The sequence below is a fragment of the Parus major genome, unplaced genomic scaffold (genome assembly GCF_001522545.3).
Source record: "Parus major isolate Abel unplaced genomic scaffold, Parus_major1.1 Scaffold258, whole genome shotgun sequence".
Lineage (NCBI taxonomy): Eukaryota > Metazoa > Chordata > Aves > Passeriformes > Paridae > Parus > Parus major.
In genome coordinates, this window is record NW_015379266.1 from 145696 (window position 1) to 169683 (window position 23988).

At 44.3% G+C, this 23988-nt stretch overlaps 1 protein-coding gene and 1 long non-coding RNA gene across 7 annotated transcripts in view; one reads left to right on the forward strand and one right to left on the reverse strand.

Moving 5' to 3' along the window:
* ALPK2 (alpha kinase 2) overlaps positions 1-23988 on the forward strand; it is a 44922-nt gene that overhangs the window by 11456 nt on the left and 9478 nt on the right. The window contains exons 2-10 of one of the 4 annotated variants that reach the window (XM_033511478.1): positions 1259-4100; positions 5940-6087; positions 6756-6883; positions 6975-7010; positions 7963-8237; positions 8358-8446; positions 8692-8909; positions 9743-9791; positions 13398-14077. In XM_033511478.1, coding sequence (XP_033367369.1) covers positions 1259-4100; positions 5940-6087; positions 6756-6883; positions 6975-7010; positions 7963-8237; positions 8358-8446; positions 8692-8909; positions 9743-9791; positions 13398-13632 — 4020 coding nt within the window. In that variant the 3' untranslated portion in view covers positions 13633-14077. Of the gene's footprint in view, positions 1-1258; positions 4101-5939; positions 6088-6755; positions 6884-6974; positions 7011-7962; positions 8238-8357; positions 8447-8691; positions 8910-9742; positions 9824-13397; positions 14078-23988 lie in introns of those variants that run through there. The other 3 variants (XM_033511475.1, XM_033511476.1, XM_033511477.1) reach the window with 3 other exon arrangements.
* The window catches only part of LOC107198651, a 10371-nt gene continuing 721 nt past the window's right edge, over positions 14339-23988 (reverse strand). The window contains exons 2-4 of one of the 3 annotated variants that reach the window (XR_004495651.1): positions 20645-20746; positions 17863-18060; positions 14339-14949 (exon numbers count right to left, since the gene is read on the reverse strand). This is a non-coding gene — a long non-coding RNA (uncharacterized LOC107198651). Of the gene's footprint in view, positions 14950-17862; positions 18061-20644; positions 20750-23988 lie in introns of all 3 variants that reach the window. The other 2 variants (XR_004495650.1, XR_004495652.1) reach the window with 2 other exon arrangements.

The window sequence follows — 23988 nt, forward strand, 5'->3', positions numbered from 1 at the left end:
GGTCAGTGGTCAGCACCCTTGGCACAAGGTGCTGCTGTCACTCCTGGGTTACAGAGGCATTATTCTGGTTTTGTTCACGTCAGAACGGCCTGTTCACGTAAAATCTGAGAGATCCTTAGTTTGACCTTCCCAAGATAGATTTATGTGACTTTTAGTTCATTTTAAATTTTGTTATCCAAAAAGAAGAGAAGCAGAACTGACACAGAAGTTCCAGGGCATGGCTGAAGTTCCAAGGACATTTGGCTGAGATGAGAGCTCGACTTTGGCAGGGTGCGATCCAGGCCTGAGCCGTGCCAGACAGGCTGTAGCTCTGTGTCAGAGCAAGCAGGGGAGACCTGGTTGGAATAACTACAGCTCATGACACCAGCCCTGCTTGCTCAGCAGGCTCTGCCCTAGGAATGGCAGATAACATCCCATTTTGTTGTCCGTGTCTTAAGCTGGCTTCAGTCTTTCCTGAGAGACACACCAAGAAAAAAATCCCTTAGAAAATCTGGATGCTTTGGAGCATGACTCCTGATAGCTGTGCATGGTCAGCCTGTTGCTCTATGTTGTTGGCAGAGAACTCATTCTGTCCTTTAACATATTATAGTTCTTCCTCTTTTTCTGCCTTTTGAGCAGGAATAGCAGGATGCTGGCAGGATGTTCCTGCCAGTCCACAGGAAAAAGCCCAGCTCAGGTTGTAATAACTACAGATATTGGGGTACTTCAGCTACTCCAAGGCAAGAGTGCCATTTAAAGCAGTGTCATTTTAGGAAAGGGGATTTTTGTTGGCATTCAGGAAACAGGGAAGTGGAAAGATCCACTAAGGTGGATTGGTGGAGAACAATGTAAAGTAAAAGCAGTCCCAAACGTAGTGGATTTGAGGGAGTTTAGACTCAGAGGCAGTGATGTACCTTTTGTCTGTATTCTAGGGAAGTTTTTTTACACTTCATTTGTGCAAACAGAGGGATATAAATGTAACATGGGGACTTGCAGAAGAGAATTACCTTGCAATACCATTTCTGCTTAAAAAACAGTGAGAAAAAACCTGTGAGGTAAAATTGATCAGCTTTGTTACAAATTCTTCTCTTAGCAGCAGCACTTTCAGACTCAGATCCAGGAGGTTGATTTCAATGCATTATGTTGATAGTTACAAGTCAGAAACTTGATGACAAAAATTTAAAAAAAAAAAAAGTTTAAAAAATTTGCAAGCCTTCAAGCCTGTGTCAAGCTGTAGTTCTTATTTTTAATTACATTGCTTTATTTTCCTTCTTTGAAGAGCCAAGGTGCTAATCTTAAAAGCATTACCCAGAATTGTGAGGACCTATGTATGGAGCCCAGAGCAGAAAAGGAAATCATCTTCAGGGCTTGTGAGAGTGCAGGAACCAGCCTGCTCTCTGCTGAAAACATCCTGCAAGTAAAGAATGCAGATTTACAGACTTCTTCTCTTCACTGTGCTCCTTGTGAAAAGAGAGAAGGTTATCACCAACAGGTCTTCTCTGGACAAGAAATTATTAGTAATGGCAAAAAGTCAAAGAATGACATTTCCCATTCTCTATGGGATATGGACTCTGCTCCTGACAAACAGGAATGCTTGTGTGCTGTTCTCTCTTCTGCAAAGCTGTGTGATGAGCCAGGGGAGGGAGAGCAAAGGTCTGTGCTTGACATACATGGTAGCAGTAACCCAGATATTCTCTGCAGCCGATCAGCCGATGAGGCTGTGTCTGAAGCTCGTCCCAAATCAGTCCTGGAATCTGGAGAATCTGAGTGCAAAGGAGATGCTGATATATCTGCAGTGCATGACAAGCTGTGGAAACTTCTTCATGAAGATGACTCAGACTATCGAATCCCAATTGAAAACAGAGGCATCCCAAGTTTAGGTATGAGGCTGCCAGATATCAAAGTCGCAGAACTGAACTTTGTGCAGGAGACCTATTCCAATCATCCTTTGCCAATGGATTTGACAGAAGAGCAGGAGCCCATCACAGAACCAGCTCATAACCCCAGAGCTGAGAAAGCTGACTGCAATATTTCTGATATCCTCCTGCAGAGAGCTGCAGCATGTGAGAGCGCATCCATAGGAAACATTTGTCTTGCACAAGTGGTAGGAACAGATGGTGTCTGTCTAGATTCTGGCACTGGGAACGAGAGGGAAACACCATCCATTTGTGTTTCAGCAAACAGTGCCCTCTTAAGTACCCAGGAGTGCTTAGAGCCAAGTCCGATGGTCACGGACAGCAATGGATCCACTGTGGCTTGGGAAGGGAAGCTTGCTGTTAATAATGCTGCCCAAAGATGTGAAGCAGATTCTCCTCAAAGGTTACAAAATGCTCAGAGCGGTAATTTAGCATGTCCCAAAGCAAACCCAGCTGACATATCAGATCTGTCACATGGGACAGCTGGACAGTTACTTCATACTGAATACAACATATCCACGATAAATGAGTCGGTACCTGGAGAAGGCTATCATTTTAAGGACTGTTATCCAGCAAGAGGAGAACTGGCTTTTTTCCCTGAAGAGGAAGACATTTTCCCCAGTGAAAATACCAGTCAGTTTACACATGCAGAACACTCTTCTGTTAACACCACACATACAAGTTATGAAGTGAATTTACAAAAAGAAGGAAGTCACTCAGGCTTGAATGCACCAAATGACACTAATTCTGACAGCTACCATCTTTCAAAAACTAATGGCTGTCAGAATTTTAAAATTGCTTCTAATGATCAGAAATACAGTTATATAATGCAATCGCCTACTTTAATTCAGAATCATGAAACCATAACACATAAGAATCTACCCCAAAATACAGGCCAACTAACAGAAATAGCAAAACAAGAAGAGGCAGTTCCTCCCCCTTCTGGGGAGCCTTTTTTAAGAGATTTTTATCTAAAAGTGCCCAGCTGTGAACCATGGAAACCAGGAGGAGAACAGAGAGAGATTTGCATACCTGAGGAACACAGGGCTGAAACTTCCTGTGACTCAGGAGTTAGTCAGGTTTCAGAGAGCCAGACTGCAGCTTCTCCCTGTAATACAGCAGAACAACATTCATTTTTTGTTGACAGCTCCTTCAAGTCTGATGAAGAGTTAAAAATAGATTCTTCAAAAAATCCCACCTATGCAGCTGGAAGTGTAACAGCAACCAGTGCCCCGCTGCCCAGGGAGGCTCAAAGTGAGCACCACAGCACAGCAGCACAGGAGGATGGAGGTGCTGGGGATCAGCTACATTCCCAAAACCTGCTTGGAAACAAAACCCTGCCCTTCCTCTCACCTGCAAGCCACTCAGAGGGCCTTCCCAGTGAATCTGAAGTGGTGTGTCCTGGCACAAGAAGTGAGGGAAAAACTGGATCCACACAAACTGGAGTCGAAGTAAACAGAAATTTAACTATATTGGAAATTTCCTGCAAGTCATGCCAGGGTCTGTTCCAGAGGGTCCCTGGAGAAACCAAAGGGGAAGCAGCCTTGTGTGAAAATGAACATGAGATTCCAAGAGCTGTTGAATATAACCCAGATGAAGCTGAAACAAAGGCTCCTTTGCACACTTTGACTGGTTCCCTGGCTCTGAAACAGATTATGAATATTAGCACAGAGCAGTCTTGTCCTGACTTGATCCCTTCTAGCAAGATAACTGAGGCTGAGAATTCAATTAAGACCACTGAGTATGATAAAAAGGAGGAAGTCAGGACAGCAGAGAGTGTAATGAGTGGTTTAGTTAATTTGCCACCAGTTGATTCAGGGAACAAACAGTGTTTTCAAGAGCAACCACTCCGGAGAGGAGCTCCGTCATTCTCTTTGCCGTGCACCACACTTGATCCATTCCCAGTCAACACAGAAAATCAAAGAAATCAGGAAGGGTCAAAATCCTGCCAGACACCACTGGCTGCTGCAGAGCCTGAGCCCATCAAATGTAAAGAGGACACAACAAAGAGTGGGCATATAGCTGCTGGAGCCAAGAAGAAATTACCACCAGCAACTCTGTCCAAAAAACCCAGGCTGGAGGAGAGGGGAAGTGTCAGCAAGGATCCCGGCTGCGTTAAAAAGTCTGGGAAGAGCGAGGGAGGTGTGATTCATAAAGAGGATAGAAAAGAGCAAAGGAAATTCATTTTGAAAAAGGATAGCAAAGGTAAGAAAAAACAGATTTTCTTTTTTGTCCTTTCCCATAATTCTGGCTACAGTACAAACTTCAGAATATTGAAAGGCACTGCAAGCCTCTTTCAGACTGACTCAGTCAGCTAAAGGTGTCCTGCCCTCATGGAGCTTTATTTCCAGATTTGTGCACTTAGTAATGAGTGCTGTTCCCGTGCCACAGAGATGAACCCTTTTCCCAGCTGGCAAGTAAATTCACTTCATGAACTTCGTAACCTATTTGAAATAGTCACTGCCTCATTGGCCTCTTGGAGTAACTTTTCACAGATGAGCAGCATAATGGTACCACATAACTACACAGCACGTAGTGCCTGCAAGCCCAGTGCTTGTCCTGTTCCCACAGGGCTGTGTTCCCAGTTATGCTCCTGCACTGCAGCTCCCAACTGCAATTGTCCTGTCTTGGTTACCAAAGGATTCATTACTAGCAAAGTACTATTGTTAACAGTAAAGTACCACTGATAAACTATGTTTTGAGGTCCTATGTGCTGACTTCTGATTGGTTCTGCATTGCTTTGCCCTGCTGCAAAAATGACACGATAAAATAAGCAATATTAAACTGATATAGGAAATATATAATTGGAAGGAGATCCAGGCTGCAGTCTCTAGAAGGTTGCTGACTCAGTAGCAGGATTGTGACAGCTGGGCAGATGAGGGATTTGTTGTTTCTATGGGTTTTTATGGTTTCTTCTGTTTGCAAGGACCAAGGTCTTATTTTTACCTTTTGACATGACATTTCATGTTCACACCATAAAATGATTTAATAGGTCAGAACAAGACTGAACAGTGACTAAAGGTAAGCTGTGCATGCGTGGAGGCTTTTACACAGTCTAATTATTGTGCAGTCTGGTGAGACTTCTACTTTCCTAATCACATTTGAAAAAACCCCAGATTTTTCTCTGTTCAAAGATGTGTCCTATGCCAGGGAACCAATGTGCGTGAGGAGAGACATTCCATCAAAGCAGAGCAAGCAAACTGCAGTGACTGTGCAATGTCTGACCTGTTTCCATTACTTGAGGCTATGCTTGTAAAATGTTTTAAACATTCAGCCTGTGTCAGATAACATTGAATTTTCTTCACCTGTTTCTCCTGTGCCTCAGTCTCGACTGAGGTATGTCTGTGCTCCAGAGCATTGTTGTGGCCCTTTCCCTAGCATTATGGGAAGGTTGGTTTGGTTGCTGTGGAATATACTCAGTGTTCTTTTGCATTATTTCAGCTGCAGGAGGGAAGACTGTGGCCAGGGCAAGAACCTGGAGTCATTAGTTCTATTTCTAGAGCTGTCACATCCTGTCTGTGTCACTTTAGTCCTGATACAGCAAAGTTCACATGGCCCAGGACCCAGAGACTGCCAGTCCAGTGGGGAGACCTGGACTGGATGGGGCCTGGAACTGGGAATGGGGAAAAACCATAGCAGTGTTCCTGACCCTTCAGCTGGGTGTTACTGGAGTTTTACTGCAGGAACAGGATCCCAAAGTGCCATGCTACCTCATTCAGAGTGCAACAGCTCGGAACTCACACAGTAGGAAACAAAACATCTTGCATTTTACATCTCTTACATCGAGCAGGGAGATGTGTCACTTGAGGTGGGGCTATGTCATGATCCCAAAACCTTTCCCTAAGTGTGTGTCAATTCCTTTTCTTTCCAAGTCCCCTCCAGCTCCCTGCTCACACCATGCCCATGTGCATGTTATTAGTATTGTGACACAAGAAGTCATAATTACTTACCAGGGATTTCAGCATTCATGTTTTTAACATGGAATGTTAAAATGCTAAAACAATATCATCTTCAAATCCTAAATTGTGGTTCTTCTGTTTCAAGCCCCCAGGCTGCTGAAGAAGATCCAGGCAGAGTTATTCCCTGACTGCTCTGGAAGTATTAAGCTGTGCTGTCAGTTTGGTGACATTCATGGTGACTCCACCATTACATGGACTAAAGATTCCAAGGTACTGGCTCGGCTGCAGAGAAGGTAAGGGAATGTTTCTGAAGGACTGGGAGTTTCTGGGTGACTTTGCTATTCATAGGAGACAGTTCTTCTTGCAGTGCACTGATACTGGTCATAGTTTGTGTTCCTTCAGCTCTCAACCTGTTCACATCCAGTGGCATCCAGATGTCAAAAAAATATCAAAAGAAGTTTGAACCTCATTTATCCTAGAGAAGGGTGGAAATAAAAGCTTCTCAAGGCCATTAACAGGATCTAGCTTTTCCATTTTAATGAGTTATCTTCCTTGTAGCAGTAATGATATTCTGATTTAAAAAAACTGTTTAGAATGTTTCAAAAACACAGAGTAAAGATCACCCAAAGGAAGAAAAAAAAAAAATTCCATCAGAATGCACACTTCTGAGAAGATGAAAATTTTTGTAGGAATGGTTCTTCTTAGATGTTCTTCTAAGTGAAGAGAAAATATTGCATGAATTGGTTAAACTTTCCATTCTGAATCTTCTTTTTTTACCTTTTCTGATTTTAATTGTTACATTGCAATATCCATTGCATAAATTATCATATTAATACATATAATTTTCTGCTAAATAACTGTGCTGTCTTTTAACAAATAAACAGTTCAGAAAGATCAAATTTATCAGTTTTTCCAGTGATAACAAGAAAAATATGTGATAGCACAAAATGCTCTATTCCAGTGCCCAGGATGACTCTCCCATCTCTCTGGAAATAGCTGAAGCCAGCTACCAAGACCAGGGAATGTATTATTGCTGCTTGAATAACATATATGGAAAGGTGACTGCTGAGTTTCATCTGACTGCTGCAGGTAAGCCTCGGTTCACAGTTTTGATTAATAATAATGACAACGACAGTTTCAGAGGTTTTACTGCAAACTTAATTTATTTGTTTCCTCCTAGTATTGGAACGTCTCTCAAGTTTTCAGAGTTACGAAGGTAAATATAAAGTGAAGTAGCACTGCATGGCATCATACACACACACACACACACAGAGCACTGGCAGCTCTTTGGCACAAGCAAACACATGGCTCCTGCAGGTCACCTGCTGTGTAACTATACTCCAGGAGAAAGGCAGGCATGAAGCTTTGGAATGCTTTCCCTGTGTGTTAACTGGTGTTCAGTGACACCCAGCATGTGTCCTGTGCTGCAGCTAAAGATAGTGCCTTGCCAGTGGGGTTGGCATTCCTGAATAGCCTGCAGAGATCCAGGCCTTCAGCTGGCATGGTGACTTTTCTTTCTTTTCCTTGAAGAATAAAATCAAGCATTTATTTCCTTGTGCAAATAAAGTCAGGACTTTTCATGTAGCAGCACTGTATAACTTTTAATCAGAGAATTTTGGGTGGAAATAAGGAGTGTTCTAATTCTGGCCTTATCTGTGCAGTTTCCTCTGTGCCTCGAAGAGAGGCAATAGTTACAGAGGCTAAAGCAGAGATTACTGCAAGGGCAGCTGGAAGGACTTCCTTGTTGTGTAGTTCTCCTATTTATCTTCTTTACTGATGGTCCTTGAAATGTTAGAGACACTTGTAGTGCAGTTAGAATTTTTTAGTTTCTCTCAGTGCTTTTTTCCCCCCTTATGATTTTTTTTTTTTTGCGTTTGGATTCCAGTGATCATTTAAAGGGGGGAAATCTGGAATCTTCCTTGATTTTATCTGTAACAGAGCTGTTTGTTACACTCTGTCTGCTCTCCTGATCCTGAGCTGCCACCTTTCCCCATACTGGCTTTGGACTGTACAAGCAAGCATCTGCCTCAGGAGCTGCTTGGGGTCCCAGGCCTCAGTAACACAAGTTGTGCTTCCACGGAGCGTTTTTATCTCCTCTCTGGAGAGATGCATCTGCTCTCCCATGCCCAGCCCTCCCCGTGCCTGCAGAGATTCCTGTTACGTTTTAGGTGTGGAAGAAATCGAATTCATGCAGCTGATGTTTAGAGAAGATCCCCTCAGCTCCAGCTACTTTGGCGAGGCGCTGCATGGAGCAATAATGACAGAGGGGCTGCATTTTGGCGAGGGGATGCACCGCAGAGCGTTCCGCAGCCGCGTGCTGCAGGGCCTGGCGCCCACCTTCGCCCCCGGCCACGCCTGCGTGCTGAAGGTGCACAACGCCCTCACCTACGGCACCAAGGGCAGGGACGAGCTGCTGCAGAAGAACTACAGTCTGGCACTGCAGGTGAGCTGCCCCTGGCCTTTGAAAGCCAGAGCTGTGGGCAAAAGCTGTCCTCATACTCAAGCAGATGATTTATTGAATGTTTGGAGCAATATTCCCATAGGCATGTCTGTTGTAATACAGGAGTGCTATGTCCAAAATACTGCAAGAGAGTATGCAAAGTTATATGCAGCTGAAGCCGAACCCTTGGAAGGCTTTGGAGAAGTACCAGAGTGAGTATAAATATATATTTTATATACATATATGCTTACATATGCTGTCCTGTGTTGTGGCAGCCCACAGATTGCTAGGACTAAAGAGGAAAGAGGAAACCTGGGAACAGTGTTACAGCTCTTCCAGCTTGGTTTAGAGTTGGTAGCTGTTTATTCACTCTCCAAGATCACTGGCCACTTCTGTTTCTTACCCCCTTACCGAAAGGACTCTCAGGATTTTATTAGTTTCTATCCCTTGATTTCAGAATCATTCCAATTTTTCTTATTCATCGCCCTGCTAATAACATCCCCTATGCCACAGTGGAGGAGGAGCTGGTTGGGGAGTTTGTGAAGTACTCTGTTAAGGATGGCAAGGAAGTGAATTTCCTGAGAAGAGACACAGAGGCTGGCCAGAAGTGCTGCACCTTTCAGCACTGGGTGTATGAGAAGACCAGTGGGAACTTGCTTGTCACTGACCTGCAAGGTGAGTTGTCTGAGTATGGGGCAATTCTCATCTAGCTTATGTTCTTGTAAGAGGACAGTTTGGAAAAGAAAACCAAATGTTACACCCTTAATGGAAGAATTGTTCTTTCATTTGTACCTTAGTGAATCAGGACTCTCAGTAGGAGCCAAATCTGGCTTTTTGTCTCATGACCCAGAGATTAATGAAATGGCTGCTGAGTGAAAGACTTCAGGTTTTAATGGCACCCTAGTCTTCCCCTTTTCCTTGTATTTAAATACTCACCAACACTCACTTGGCAGTGGAGCACTCCACATTTAGGTCCTGGCTAGTTTTGAAGAAATACATTGCTTCAAAAAGAAAAATAGTGAAGAAACACCCTTGTGTTTGTTAAGTGCTACCTCTGCTCCCATGGGTGTGACTCCTCTTCAGTCTTGGGACAGGGGAAGACAGATCCTTCTTGAAGAAAAACAGAAAAAGCTGGAATCTTAGGAAACATCCTATATTCTTTTACAAGTGAAGGCAGGAAAAGTAGCAAGAAGGGGATCTAAACAAGGTCCCTGAAATAACATAAAGGGAGGAGAAAGAACAAAATCCTAGCACAGGAAACAAGCAGTGCTGTTGATCACCCTGACAGCTGTAAAACAGTGGCACTAGCCTGACTCCTAGAAACTGCTGATGACACAGAGAACATCCTCTTCTTAACTGGGCTGCTTTAAAATGCTTTGAAAAAAAAGTGACAAATAATTAAAATGAAAAAGATGACTCAATAAATAACATTTAATGTCTCCATATGTGAAGATTGTCCTAGAAATTCCAGTTTAAGCTAAGCTCTGTGTTTCCTTGCTGCCTTGCAGGTGTAGGGATGAAGTTAACTGATGTTGGCATAGCAACCCTGGCCAAAGGGTGAGTAAATGAGATTTCTTGGAAGCATGGCTGTGCTTTACTCATCTGTCTCTTCACAGTTAGATGTGGATGGGGGAGGGTGCACGGAAAATACATTCTTGGTTTAACTTTAGAAGAAAAAAGTATTTATCTAAGTCTTTTAACTTCTTCATGTTCATTTTTATGGTAACCTGCCTGTAAAGGAATCACATTAATTTTGTTCTGAAATAATGGAGCTACCCTGTAGATTGAACTTTGTTTTTCCTGCATGCCTCCTTTGAAATGGGCTCATCCAAAGGGCCTTTCCCAAGTGATGTGAAGGTTTCTGGTGGCAGCAGGTAAAGCTCCTGCTGGTCCATCAGCTGGAGGAAGATAGGGCTGAACATACAGGGCCAGCACTGGCTGCAGCCTGGAGTAAAAGGCAAGCTGGAATCCCTCCTGCACCCAGCAAAAGTGCCAGAACTTTGGAATGTGTATTTGTGACACAAGCTTTTATAAAGGTTCTTCTCAGTGGGATGCTGTGTATTGCCACTTCCCTGATAAACAAGGACAATTGTGAAGGGATTTGATGGTATCTCTCCCCTTTCTCTCTCAATAACAGCAATACTGAGCCTTAACAAAAGATTATTCAGGGCATTTCTAGAGCTTGTTTTCTAGTGGTGTTGCAAAGGCTTCAGCTCTTTTGGGGAGATTTAAGCATATGTGTAAAGATGTAGGCCTGTAATATTCTAACTTTAGTCCATTTCTCTTAAGTTAATTAAGGCTTCTAGTTATACCACAGGCCAGCAGAGCTGTGGATAGGGTTAGGCAGTGGCTGCTGGACAGGGAAAGGGGATGGGAGTGAGTGCTTTAGCTTCATACTCTCCTTTGAGAATCTGGTAGGAGAAAGATCTGATCATGTATTCAGCCTTTATTCTAAATTGGACCTTGTCTGTATACCTGGGATACAAGAAGAAACTTCACAACGTCATCAAAATTATTAAAAATGTCACTCTGGAATATTCTGGGAGAATCCTGAACATTTGCAGGCTGGCATCCATTCAGTTAGACTGATTTACTCTTGTAGCTGTGGATCCAAACTAAAAGCAGTTGAAATGAATGTACATCATCCTGTTACAAACCAAAAAAGTAATAAATGTTTTATTTTGGCAACAGTGTTCTCAGGAATCAGAAGTTTTATAAAAATGCTTTAGTGAATGTTGTCCAGTTCACTGTGAAATGATTCCTATAAAAACACACATAGTGTTGGGGAGGAGGAAGTGAGCACACAATGCAAGCTGTAGTAAGGATCACCTCGGGCATGTATAAAGGAAAATAATTTCCCTAAATGAACAACCTTCTGAAAATGTTGAGTATCATTTTGTTTGTTATTTAGCTAATGGTATTCCTGCAAGATGACAGATTTTTCCTGGTCCTGTATTTTGTTTTCATGCTCCTTTCCTGGAAAGAAGATCTCTAGATTAATGTCTGCAGTTGGATTTTTAATTCTGTGACCAGGGGTGGAGAAAATCAAGTACCTGGAGCTCATGTGTGTTGCTGGGTCTTGCTGCTTTGGGCTGTGTTCAGATGAGCTGCTGAGAGCTAGCCTGGTCTCATGAAGGGAGAACACATGGTCCTACTGAGCCAGAAATGCAGAGTGGGACTGGTATGGCTTGAACTGTGCTGGCAGAGAGGACACAGAACGTGTCTCTTGTAGTCCAAAACATAGTCCTCAATGAGTGGAGGAAGGAATTTCATCTTTGGTCCTTGCTCTGTGTGTTTTGCCAGGGAAATGGAAAGCAGAGGAGCCCAAAGCAGCAGTGTGGTCAGTGTGCTGCTGGAGCTGCAGTGCAGATCTGTCAGGAGAGGGCAGAGTGCACCAAGGAACAGGAAAGCCTGGGAAACATTTTTATGTGGCCCCAGTGCTGCACCTGAGCCTTAACAACAGCTACTCTCTAGCTTCTCTGGTGAATGGAAACAAAAACACCACAGCACAGTGCGTGGCTCTGTGCAAGCAGTGAGCAGAGTAGAACTGTGCATGAGGGCCCAGGGGTTTATCCAGGAATGGTGCACACAAATGAGGGAATCAGGAGCACAGTAACCCACAGTTATGGTCATTAACAGGAGTGCTGGTTGCCAAGTCTGGATCTGAAACTCTGCCTGGTTTCAGGGCACTGACAAGTTTAGGTTTACTCCACATAGTAACAAGAGGCACTGGGGAGTTTAAGCCTGAGGGCAAAGCCAACATTTGCCTTTCAGATTTAAGGAAGATTTGGTTTGGTTTGGTGCTGGATAGAAGATTCCCTTACTGAGGGCAGATGTGTTTGCCTGTGGAACTCCTGCTCTGTGGGTTTGTCTGGTGCATCCACCAACACAGCACATACCTGTGAGCTCTTGAGAGCAGAAAAGTTTGAAGCAGAAAGCAGAAAGTAACGGCTGAAGTCTCTGATTTCTCCAAGGGAGCAAGAGAACCATTGATGATCCTGCTGGACTCCAGGATATAGTCTTGGAGTAACAATGGCACGCCTCTTCAATCTGCTTTTGTTAAACAAATCCACAGTTTACTTGGAGAGGAGAGGAAAATCCCTTTGAGGTTCACCTGCTGTTCAGAGCCAGCTGAGTGGGGTCTCCAGAGCAGAGCCTGTCTGTCAGCAGGAGTCTGACCTTCTCAGAGCAGCAGTATTCTCTTTAGCACTGTGCAGTCTGCCTGAGGAAGGAAGTTCTCTGGATGCTGGGAATGAGCATCCTCCGTTCATTTCAGTACCAAATCTTGTTTGGTTGGTTTTGTGTAGTCACAACTTACAGCTCACCTCTGAGGATACTGGATGTCTGGCAAACCAAGAGAACAGGGTAGAACAGGCACTGATGAAGGTTAAAAAAGAGAGGAGCACCCTGACCTTTTTTCTCCCATCTCTATCCTGAGAATTTAACCAAAATTACACCTTTGAGGAGAAGGTGCACCTTTTAAAATAAGCTGATGCAGCTTAAAAAGCAGGCCCTGGGAGGACTGAGCAACCAGAGGCACAGTGAGGAGAAGGATACACGTGCCCTGTACCTCTCATGTGGGAGGTACAGTGGCAGCTTGGGAACTGTGGAGGCTGGATGAGACTGCCTTCCTCAGGAACATTCCTTCCATCCTTCCCTGGGAGACTTGGCTCCTTGAGATCCTGTAGGCAGCCAGGGGAGGGGAGCAGCATAGCATGGAAATGATATACATGTTTACATTGAAACAGCTTCTAGTTCTGAAACACCTTGTGCAACAACCTTGTCTCTTCATAGTGGCCAACAGAACTGTTCATGGAGAATGATATAGCATGGATTTCATTTGTGTGTTACTGAAAAAGGTAGCCAGGGGATAATTTTATTCCCAATTTAATGCTATGAAAGACAGTGCCAGGACCCAGCCCACAGAGCTTTGCCTCTAATGCTTTTCCCTTTTCTGTCACCACATGTTACCTGGTTCCCCTCACCTCCCAGTGACCCAGTCTGAGTTTCTGTGGCAGTCAATGCTTCCCAAGCCAGCATGGGTAGAAGAGACTTGCTTAATGTTTTCAAGTTGCTTATGAGTCAACAGTCATACTCTGCCTCACTGTGCTGAAAATGAATCTTGAATTCCCATCTGGGTTTTTTTTTCCTTTGTTACTACAGATACAAGGGGTTTAAAGGCAACTGCTCCTTTTCCTTCATTGAGCAGTTCAGAGCCCTCCACCAGTGCAATGAGTACTGTGAGATGTTGGGGCTGAAATCTCTCCGAACCACTCATCAAAAACAGAGGAAAACAACGTCCAATAAAAGCAAAAATCTGCCAAACTCATCGACGGTAAAGAAAATGGTGCCCAAGAAGGCAAGAGAACCTAGAGACTTCATTTCTTCAGAGCACTGAGTCTCATACCCCACCTTGTGAAACTACTCTTGAGGACATGGAGCAGTGCCACACACCTCAGTGACCGCAGGGGACAACTTTAGTCTTTGCCTTTTGACATTGTTTTGGAATCATTCTGATGCTGATGCTAGCAACAAAGGAAGGAGCTGATCCTGTGCTCTTGGTGCCTGAGATTAAACACTGGAGCAAGGATTTGAAAACAAACTAAGCCATCTCCTGGATTTTCTTACAGGCTTCTGTGGATTGGTAATGGAGAAGAGCATCTTTTCTTGTGTATACATTCATGGCCCTGTGCTTCAGCTGCTATGGAAACATCAGTATATTTAAGAGACCAAGTACAAGTTTTGCACAGTATTGCATTTGCATATGCATGCTGGGTTATTTAGAAGTCAGGAAAAGTGAATTTTGGAACACATAAATATTAAAGTTACCACTTCCATTGCAAATTAGAGCATAAATCCTTTGAGCCTAAGTCTTGGACTATTCAGTGGGATTTAGGATCCTCAGTGCACTCCTGGTACCTGGCTTTGATTAGGCCTTTGGAAGTTCCTTCAGATGATGCCTATGCTTTACAATAGTATTCAGAAAAAAATTTGTGAAGACATTTTGACTGTTCCCTAAACAGAAGGTTTAGAAGATAAGGCAAGGGGCTTGACATGGCAGGATGGGAGCAAAGCTAAAAGCATTGGATAAATGGTGTTTCAAGTTAGAGGCAATAGATTTTTATCAGAATTTTGGGAAGTGTTCTGTTTGAAAAACGTCATGAGCACCTCAGCCAATTAATATTCCAAACGTATGTTGTAGTTTGGTCCCACAGTCAGAGATGGAATTTCATTCTGTTGGCTAATTGCCTTCAGTTTTATTGTCCTGGTCAGTTCCATGAAAATCACAAGCTGACGTCTCAGAGGTAAATATAGCCCTGTTAATGCCAAGGAAATCCACTTTCCTAATGATGACAGTATAGTGATGATTCCTTAAGAAGTCTGGTGTGCTTTACAATGCAGTCTGGAAGTGCATGTGTCAAAGCATGGATTTCTCACATATTCTGGTGCTTTTGCCTCTAAAAGAAGGAGCAGAGTCATCCTGCTGTGCACGTACCACGGTTGTTTATTCCTCAGTACAGTGGGAAGATGTATTGCCAGAGATCCCAAACCTTTCTGACCTGCTGCCTTGTCTGCCAGGAACTATTTAGTGTGATAATGGCGTTTGATAGACTGCACACAAACACCATTGTCACACTCCACAGCTCTGGGAGTAGGTCCTTAGCCCATGGAAGGAGTGATCACTGCAGACTTCAGCAGAGGGGGTTTCAAAGACCTGCAAAACAGACACAAGACCAGGTTTGTGCATATTTATATGTGGCACATCAGGGCTCTCACAAGGAGGCAGAACACAGGATCTTGAATGGCTTTAAGGTGAATATTGTGTCTCAGGTAGCTGTGGGAATGTAAAAGTTGAGTGGCTTCGAGTTCCCTTACAGACAAGGGAGATGGACAGCACTTGAGAAAGTAATCTGTACCATTCTAGAGACAAATTCCTGAGGAGAGGGATGAGTAATTTCTGCAATGACCTGTGTCTTCCTCTAATTGGTGGAGACAGCCCAGAATCAGCACCAGAATCAGACTCTTGTAGCTATGTCAGACCTGAGGGATCACAATGCTGGGGATTATATTTGATTTTCACATACTTGTTTTTAGCAGCATTCTTGAGTAACCCACATACAAGACAGACAAGTTGGTTTGTACTTCTGGTCCCACTGCTCCATGTGTGTTCTTCTGGGACACATCAGCCCCTGTGCATCAGGGAATTAAGCTCCAGGATCCATAGCTGTGGTGCTCATTTCTGCACAGGCTGGGTGTTTCAGAGTGTTTATCTGTGTGGTTTGATCCTGCTAGCCAAGTATCATTTCTGCATACTCTCAGTAGAAAACATCCCATAAAAGATTATGTGGGCTAAGGACTGGATTAAGAGCACACAAACATGCTGCACAGGGATTTGTAACCTGTGGAAATTCAGTTATATGCCATCATCACATCTGAATGAATCTGAAGAGAAGCAGAGAAAACAGAGAAGGAGGAGCACATGGAAGAGAGGAGGTTAGAAACCAGGGCTGGGGTGAAAAGAAGTAGCCTTTATTTTTTGTTAGTACTGAAAAGTGAACTTTCTGGCTCAAAAGAGAATCCTCTGTGGACTGATTAGAAGCCCCTTGGGAGGGGATGCAGTTGTCTTTTTGTGCAAGAGGTGAGAATGGGATGCCTTGCTGTAGGGCTTTTGAACTCCCCTCTCATTTATTACTGGGGAGAATTTGCTCCCCATAAATAGTAAACCCAGACTCTCCAGCAGTCTTCTGGATCTGGTTCTGCTTTAGGAACAGAATGTTAAGGAAGTTAAAGCCCTCAAAAGGCTCATCCTCTGAGAAATCCTCCCTGGGTTTAGCCTTCTCATCAATCCTTTTTGTGCAGGGAGCACAGCACTCACAAATCAGCCCACTCAATTCTACAGCATCAAATGTCAAAGTACCTGCACAGAGGTGACACCAAGGCACCCAGATGAGCTGCTGCCCACCTGTACTGACACACCTGAACCACCAGCCTGCTCTTCACAGTGCAACAGGGGTCTCCTCCCCCTGTCATCTAACTTTATATCTTATCTGGATCTTCTTCCCAATTGTAATAGAGTTCAACCAGTGTTGATAGGTCAGGGCAGACTTAATAGGGCTCTGGATTGGTATAATTCTTGATTTACATCGAATCAAACCTCAGGGAAGGGTTTGTGATAACTCACCACGAGCTGGCACTAGAAGCTGGGTTCTGAGTGCCCTTTGCTGGTGGACAGAACAGCAGAGCAAAATGGACCTTCAGTCTGGTTACCGGATTAGGCTGTTTCATTTCTCCAAAATGATTATTTCAACAGTAATAATCTGGCATTCCCACCCCTGCCACGAAAGCAAGCCTAGAAATGCTTGGGCGTGGCTGACATCCAAGGGATTTTCATGTCCCACTGGCTCTGTCTGAGTCTGTAGTGCTGCAGTGGGACAGAGCTGAGCATTTGAACACACACACAAAATGGGCAGATGTGCAGATCCACAGGTCAGGCTCCTGTGCAATCCCAGCTATGAAGGAGGCATCTCTGAAAGAAGAAGAGCTGGAGCACACTCTGAGCATCACAGGGCACTGAGTGTTTGGAATTAATGATGGCAAAGACCCAGTCATGCCAGAACATTCTGTCAGTAAGGATGCAGCTGCAGCCCTGAGGTCCATGGGCTGGTTTTGGTTAATGCCAATGAATTTATAATTGCAATGGTAAGTGCCTATGCTGCAGCTGGTGAGAGTGAGAAATTAATGCCAAAGGCTCAGAGGTGCTATACCTGGCTTTCTCATTCATCATGTTGGTGTCTTCCCTTGTCTTTCCTCATACACATTTTACTCAGCTTTCTCTCTGCAGCAGAGGGGAAGGATCAGACAAGATCCTACTAATGAAACTCCCTGAGGAAAAGCCTGGCAATCCTGTGCAGAGTAGGAAAGCCCAGAAATCCTGGCAAAAGGACTCCACTGCAGAACATGTAAGGAGAAAGCAAGGCAGCTGATGCCACTGAAAATAGGCAATTATAGTCCCTCAGCTAGGTGGAAGCTTCCAGCAAATCAACAGGAATATTTCCAAGACAAAATATAATGAAAGAAAGAGAAATGGCCACTAGTTTTAAGTACTGCAAGGGGAAAAAGAAAACCCCAACAAATAATGGGAAAGTTACAGGGAGAAAACAAATCATAATCATCAGAGAAAAATCCCCTTTTTGATTCTCTTCTGCTGGACATCTGTGTAAAGAACATTATTGGGATGTTCTAATGCAGATAAACATTGTGAGAAACAAGAGGGTTTTCAAGAGGGTTTTTTGAGATAGGTCACAGAACCTGTCCTTCCCATATAGCCAGACCTGGAAGCATTCCTGGTCCCCTGGGAAGTCTGTCAGCTTCCCTACCAACTAATTTTTAAAAAACAATAAACATTCAGGGTGGTTTGCACTGCTAATCTCCTTCCAAGTGCAGGTAGAGATCCCTAGGTCCAAGACATTAAATCCTGTAAAATCACAGAGCTGAGCCCTGGGCACGTGCGGATATTTTGGTAGGCTGAAGTGCTTAGTGTTGGAAATCCACCTGCACTATTTTATTTTTGTTAATATCTTTAGCATTTCCTTTTCCTCACATGAATTTTGCACAGGAAGGCACTTACCATCGGACACAACAGCCAAAGGATCCTCTGGTGTGTTGGTAGGGCTTGGCAGAACCAGGATTCTCTTGCAGGACATTTTGCTGACTGTCTGTACTCGAACCTTTGGAGTCCTGGTTTCTTTTCTGAGTTCCCAGCAGTGGGCAGCTGCTGCAAGCCTCTGCTTCCAGTGGACACCTTTCCCTCTCCCTTTATGGGATCCTGAGGTTTTAAAGTAAACAATTCATTCTTGTTCTGATAAGTCATATTAAAATATTGATCTGGGGGAGGGAGATGACCCTCGCTGCACTGAGCCAGAGTCACCTTTAGTCAGACTAAAGAACAGGAAAAAGCTCTGAGACCTCAATTTTCTCTATTCCTTCAGAGACCACATGTAGGGAGGGAAAAATGCAAAAGATAAGGGGGTTTCAGCTCTTTGTTTTGCTGAACCCTGAGATGAAGAGTGTTTACTCTGGCTGTATATTAATTGCTTACTTTTGCCAGTGAGACTGATTTCATCAGCTCCTCGGCTCACAGTGCTCATCTCATGTTCACTGCTGGGGCTTGCCAATATTTTTTCTTTCTTAAATTTTCATGTACTGTCTGCTTTGCTTGGGAATTTTTGGATTTACTTTCCAGCACACCTAGGAGGTAGGGGGAAAGCCCAGCTTCGGTTGAGGCTGTCTGAATTGCACTGGCAAACCCAGGAATGGTACACATCTCCCAGAACCTCATCCAACAAAGAGGCAATGGCATAAACCTCCACAATTAGGGCCTGATGAATTTCACTACTTTTTTTTCTTTTTTTTTTTTTTTTTTTGTGAAGGCTAAAATAGGATTTGAACCTAAGATTTTCTCTGAACATAAAAAAATAGTCATATTTTGGGTATGAGAACATTTGCTAGTTAACTAACAGGTGTTTCCTCACTTACTTCCATTACCATACTTCTGTTCCATTAGAACATTTTGGAATAGTCTGAAGAAATAGTTTGGAGGGTTAGAAAGCAAAGCTTCCAATAGAAATACTTCACAAAAGTGAGGAACCAGTTCACTTTACTGATTTTGGCTGGATGTGTCCATCCAACAGCAGAAAACCACCATCAAATCAAATCTGGAAAGCATTCTGTGCCTTGCCCTCTCCTCCTTAGACCCTCTTTGTTACCAGCTGATGACAGATCTTTTTTTGCTTAACACTGTCTTGGGCTGCAAATCTGTCATGGCAAGAATAATCTACTATTTCCTAAAATGCTGATTTCTATTCCCAGTTCTGTTGTGTAAATAGTAATTCCTTGTTTGGGACTGGTGCATGCACACAGTGTGAATATGGCAAAATTACTACTACTACTACTAGTTCAGAGTCTGCCCCTGGAGTAGAACAAGTTTTGGGGAAAGTAGGTATCTAAAAACGTGCTGTGCAATTATATCAGCATCCTGTGTGCAAACTTCTCATGCTACTCTGCATTTGAAGTTCTACAGAAGGTATCTGACAATATGCTTAATCAGAAAAAGAAGACAAAAGACCTTATTAAAAAGAAAACTCCTATTAAAAAGAAAACAACCAACCCAAAATCAAAATGCTGCTTGTTGTACAAAACTAGCAGAGAAAAACTAAAATGTGCTACTTCTAAATCACAGCAGAAACAGCACTTGGTATTTGTGGGTTGTGTTTCTGGGGGTGTGGGGTGTGTGGAAAGCAGTTTCCCTCAAAATGGGGCTCTGCAACTGTAGGTGAAACACTGGTCACTCCCCAGGGAGCCTGGGGAAAGGCTGGAACTGCATTGCAACATGCAGTACTGCTGCAGACTGGTTGGGGTCCAGTTCTCTGAAATGAAATACCAAAGTATTGGGAAATTCCTGGAAAAAGAAAAGGAACTGGTTTGTTTAAATGTTACTGAAGGTGACACAGGGACAGATAATGCAACATATGTTGCACATACACACCTGAGGGCCAGATTCTTCCCTTGGAAATACGGAGCTATAACCCCAAGGAAAATCATCTTACTTTGAAGTGCAGTCTAACTGTGAGGCTGGCACTGCTTGGAGCAGAGGACTGAGTCCTGTGATCTCCAAAAGTCCCTTCCAGCCTAAATTATTCTGTGCTTCCATTTTATATGCAGAGCTTCTGGTGAGTAAGGTGTCACTAGACAAAGGACATGATTTGATCCCTACAAAAGCTCTTTCCTTTTGTTTTTCTTATATACAATGTGGAGGATATGTTGAGGGAAATGGAAATCACAGGGATGGTGTCTTTTCTATGCAGCAACAGTGGAAGAACAGCTTCAAAACTGAAGGAATAAGTGCAGGGGAAAAGGCTGAGCTGTATCTTTGTGGCTTTACTCCAGCACATAATCAATACTCTTCAGTTGATTTGGGGCTGGCTATTTCATCCATGGAAAAAATCCTGTCATGGTCCCCCCAGCTGTGGGCATGGCTCCCTGGGCTAAAACTTCCAGACAAATCTGGGTCAAAGATTTAGGCCAGAATCTTTTATGGAGAAAAATGACACATACCCAACAGTGGAACTGAATTTATCCCTTTTCTTTCTTAATGTCAATGACTATGCTGACTCACATCACTTTTGGATATGGCCATATAATTTGAAGAGGAGATTGCTACAGGAATTTTTGTGCTCAGAGTACACAAAGGTGTTGTTTATCAGCTTATCCCAGAGTACTGCAGCATTCAAGTGGCACATTTACCACGATCTCATGGACAGAGGTAAGGGCTACGAGTGCTGGGACAGTTCAGACCCCAGAGGAGGAACGCTGTGATCCCTGTCAGTCAATGGCCACTGGTTAAAGATTACCTGTGACGGTCACTCCGATGGCTGGGTAGAGAAAGATTAACTCAGAACAGCAGAAAGTTGAGCAAAGGTCTTTAACCTGGAAGCCATGATCTCTTCTGATTTCTGCTGGGGATCAGTAAATGAAATTGATTTGAGTTTCCCAATCATCAAACTCATTACATCAGTTCTGGATCACCCTGGCATTTCCTGTAACAATTCACCCTCTGACAAAGAGAATCCAGGCTGGGAATTATCTTCAGATTAGGAGAGTAAGGTTTGGCTGACAGTGTACCCTCCATGACATTGCTGTTTCCCCAGCAAAATAGTTGTGGGAAGAATTTAAGCCATTTTGCTCTAAGCAGAAGGCTAACACAAAAAACTTGTATTTACCAGTCCCTCAGGGCAACTACCCTTCCCCCAGGAGACCTGCTGACTCTGCAGACAGTGCTCTGGGCACACCAGGGTGCAAGGGATGCCCTAGGCTAGGTTTGAGGGAGCACTTCCAGCTCTGTTAGTGTCCCTTGAGCTGCATGTGAGGATAAGCAACTTTATTAATTTTTGGTCTCTGTAAGTCAAAATCCTGTTTAAATCCAGTTCTCAGAACTTGAAGAGACTTTGGTGACCTAAACTCTGTCAGCCCCTAGTCTGTGCCCAGGACTGAGGGTGGCTCTGCTGAGGGGTCCTGTGCCCTGCCCCTGTCCCTCCATGGGCCCAGCCCCAGCACCAAGGCCTGGGGGAGGTCTGAGGCAGAGTTTGGGGCAGGGTGGACAGGGCACTTGGTGCCCTTGGCTTCTGCAGCCAGCTGTAATTAAGTGTTAGTTGTTTTAATTGCAGTGCTGCAAGGAGCAGTCCCAGTGGAGCTCCCATGTTTCCGGACATGCCTGTCAGTATTTCACACAGGTGGTACTTTTGCTCTTTTGAGAAAAGCAAAAAATCAGTTTGGCCCCTTGAAAAATTGCAAAGACAAAGGTTTTATAGTGGCTTTATAACTCCATACTGATGTTCTACCTTCCCTGGCCCAGTGGTGAGTGGAGGAGCTCCTACAGCCAGCCTGGCCACCAGAAGGGCTTACATAAAGTCAAGGTGCCAAAGTAGCCAAGGTAAGTCCAGTTAAACTCAGCTTGGCGTGGGCTGGACCTGGCTTTCCCTTTTTATATTCATTGGCTGCCAATCCCCCAGCTACACAGAAAGAGTGCAGCTGTGATGGCAATGTTCTGGAGACAGTGGTGACAAAGTAATGAAGAATGAGCCATTGTGTATTTTGTGTGACATTGCAGGCACCTTCCTTGCTAAATGGAAACTTCACACAGATTCCATATTTAGTCTAATCTGTTTTACCAACTCATTTACCACCCTACATAGCAGGAAATTGCACTTCCCGTGGCTATTTAAGTCCTGTATGCCATGGCTCTGCTGAACTGATGCATTTTTTACAAAATCCTGATTTCCAGACCTCAGAGAAAAAGAAGCTGCTGTTTTTAGCAAAAATTGGTTTGGTAATTGAAACCAACAGGTTTGAGGGGCAGGCTGTGGCTGCTCAGGTGCAGCTGGTCTGTAATTACTTAGGTTGATGCAGGTGCTGAGCATCAGGCATCGTTAGGTGTTCAAAGATAGTTTTGAGTGAAAAGGACTAAAGTGGGGAGGAAAGCAAGGCAACAGCTTTTGTGACAGTTGAAGTGCTTTCTTTCCACAAGGAAAGTATTTGTAGCATTGATAACTGCAGAATGCTCCAGAAACGATTTGCTTCCAGTGAGCAGAGGCTGATTGTCAGTGGCAGCCCCAGCACTTGCTAACTGGCCTGGGATAACTGTGAAGTTTCCATGTCAAAACTAGTGAATCCCAGAATGGTTTGAGTGGGAAGGGACCTTAAATATGATCTCATCCCACCCTCATGGGCAGAGATGCCTTCCACTGTCCCAGGTTGCTCCAAGCTCTGTCCAGCCTGGCCTGGGACACTCCCAGGGATCCAGGGACCACCACAGCTTCTCTGGGCACCCTGTGCCAGGGCCTCCCCACCCTCACAGCCGAGAATTTCTTCCCAATATCCCATCTAACCCTGCCCTCTGGAAGTGTGAAGCCATTCCCTGTGTCCTGTGAGCCCAGGCCCTTGTCCCTCCCCATCCATCATGGGAGCACCTTAGGTGCTGCAAGGCTGCTGTGCTGCTGGGAACCTGCACACAGAAACAGCAGGGAGGTGAAAATATGGATCTTGAGCTCAAAATAAAGTGAGCATTGGCAATTTCTGACCTAGGACTGGGAATTGCAATGTTATGTATCAAAAGAATAGAAACAAGAATTATTAATCTCCTCCACAGGCTGTAGAAGCACGGGGCTGTGGGAATTACACAGGTGATCAGGCTGATTAAGATCAGGTGTGAGGGTGACTCAGCGACCTTATACCAGTTTTTTTAGTCTAAAGTGATTATCAGTGTGGTGAGGGCTTCAGAATTAGTTCTGCCAAGTTGGAGAAGCTTGCCCATTACACTGGATATTATGTTTACTGTATAACAACAGCTCTGGATGTTCCTGGAACTGATCTTCTAGACTCACTCAGAAGACTTCTAGACTGATTCAGAGAAATTTAAAACTGACAAGTAAGTGGACTTCTAGTTTATGGTTGGATTGGGATGGCTCTGAGGTTCCTGTACTTGGCAATTAAAATAGGTGGTGCTGTGCCTTGGCACGTATTAGATTTGGTGAACCTTACAGAATGTGGGAACCTTATAGAACCTGTGGGAAATGTGCTGGATCAGAAAGTAATCACCATAAAACTTTTTGCCTGCCAGCATCTTCATGCTCTCTGAGGATAGCTTAGAAACAAAAAAACAGAAATTAAAAAGGATGTTGTTAGTGAATCAGAGGTGGCCTCGTGTTTCAGCACGTGGATAATCAAGCGCGATGGTGTCTGGATCCTGGACACTTCTGCCTGTTTTGTGTTCCAGGGCTTTTTCAAGATCAGCTCTTGGAAATCAGTGGGTTTGTACTGTGCTCACTGAGCACTGTGGCACAGAGTTCCCAAAAGTATTCAGCTGAAATGTAATCCCAAATTCTGTGTAATGGACTAGGTTAAGGTATTCGCGTGCCCGCACTTTAGAACCCCCACGCGATGCGTGTATCGGCGTCTGCAGCTTCAGTGCATGGGAGACGGGAGCAGTGTGAACACTGGAGTCCAGTCCATGGGACAAGAGGTGGCCTTCTCCCTGTTTTGGGAGTCCTCGGCTGGAGCTCTGTCGCTGCGGTTGAAGGGTGGCTGCGGAGCGCCAGCTGTCCCCAGGCACCCGGGCAAGGTGCGCTGTGAGGCCGGGGGAGGGCAGGGCCCGTGCGGGGCCGAGCTGTGTCTGCAGGCGGTGTGAGGGCTGGGGCAC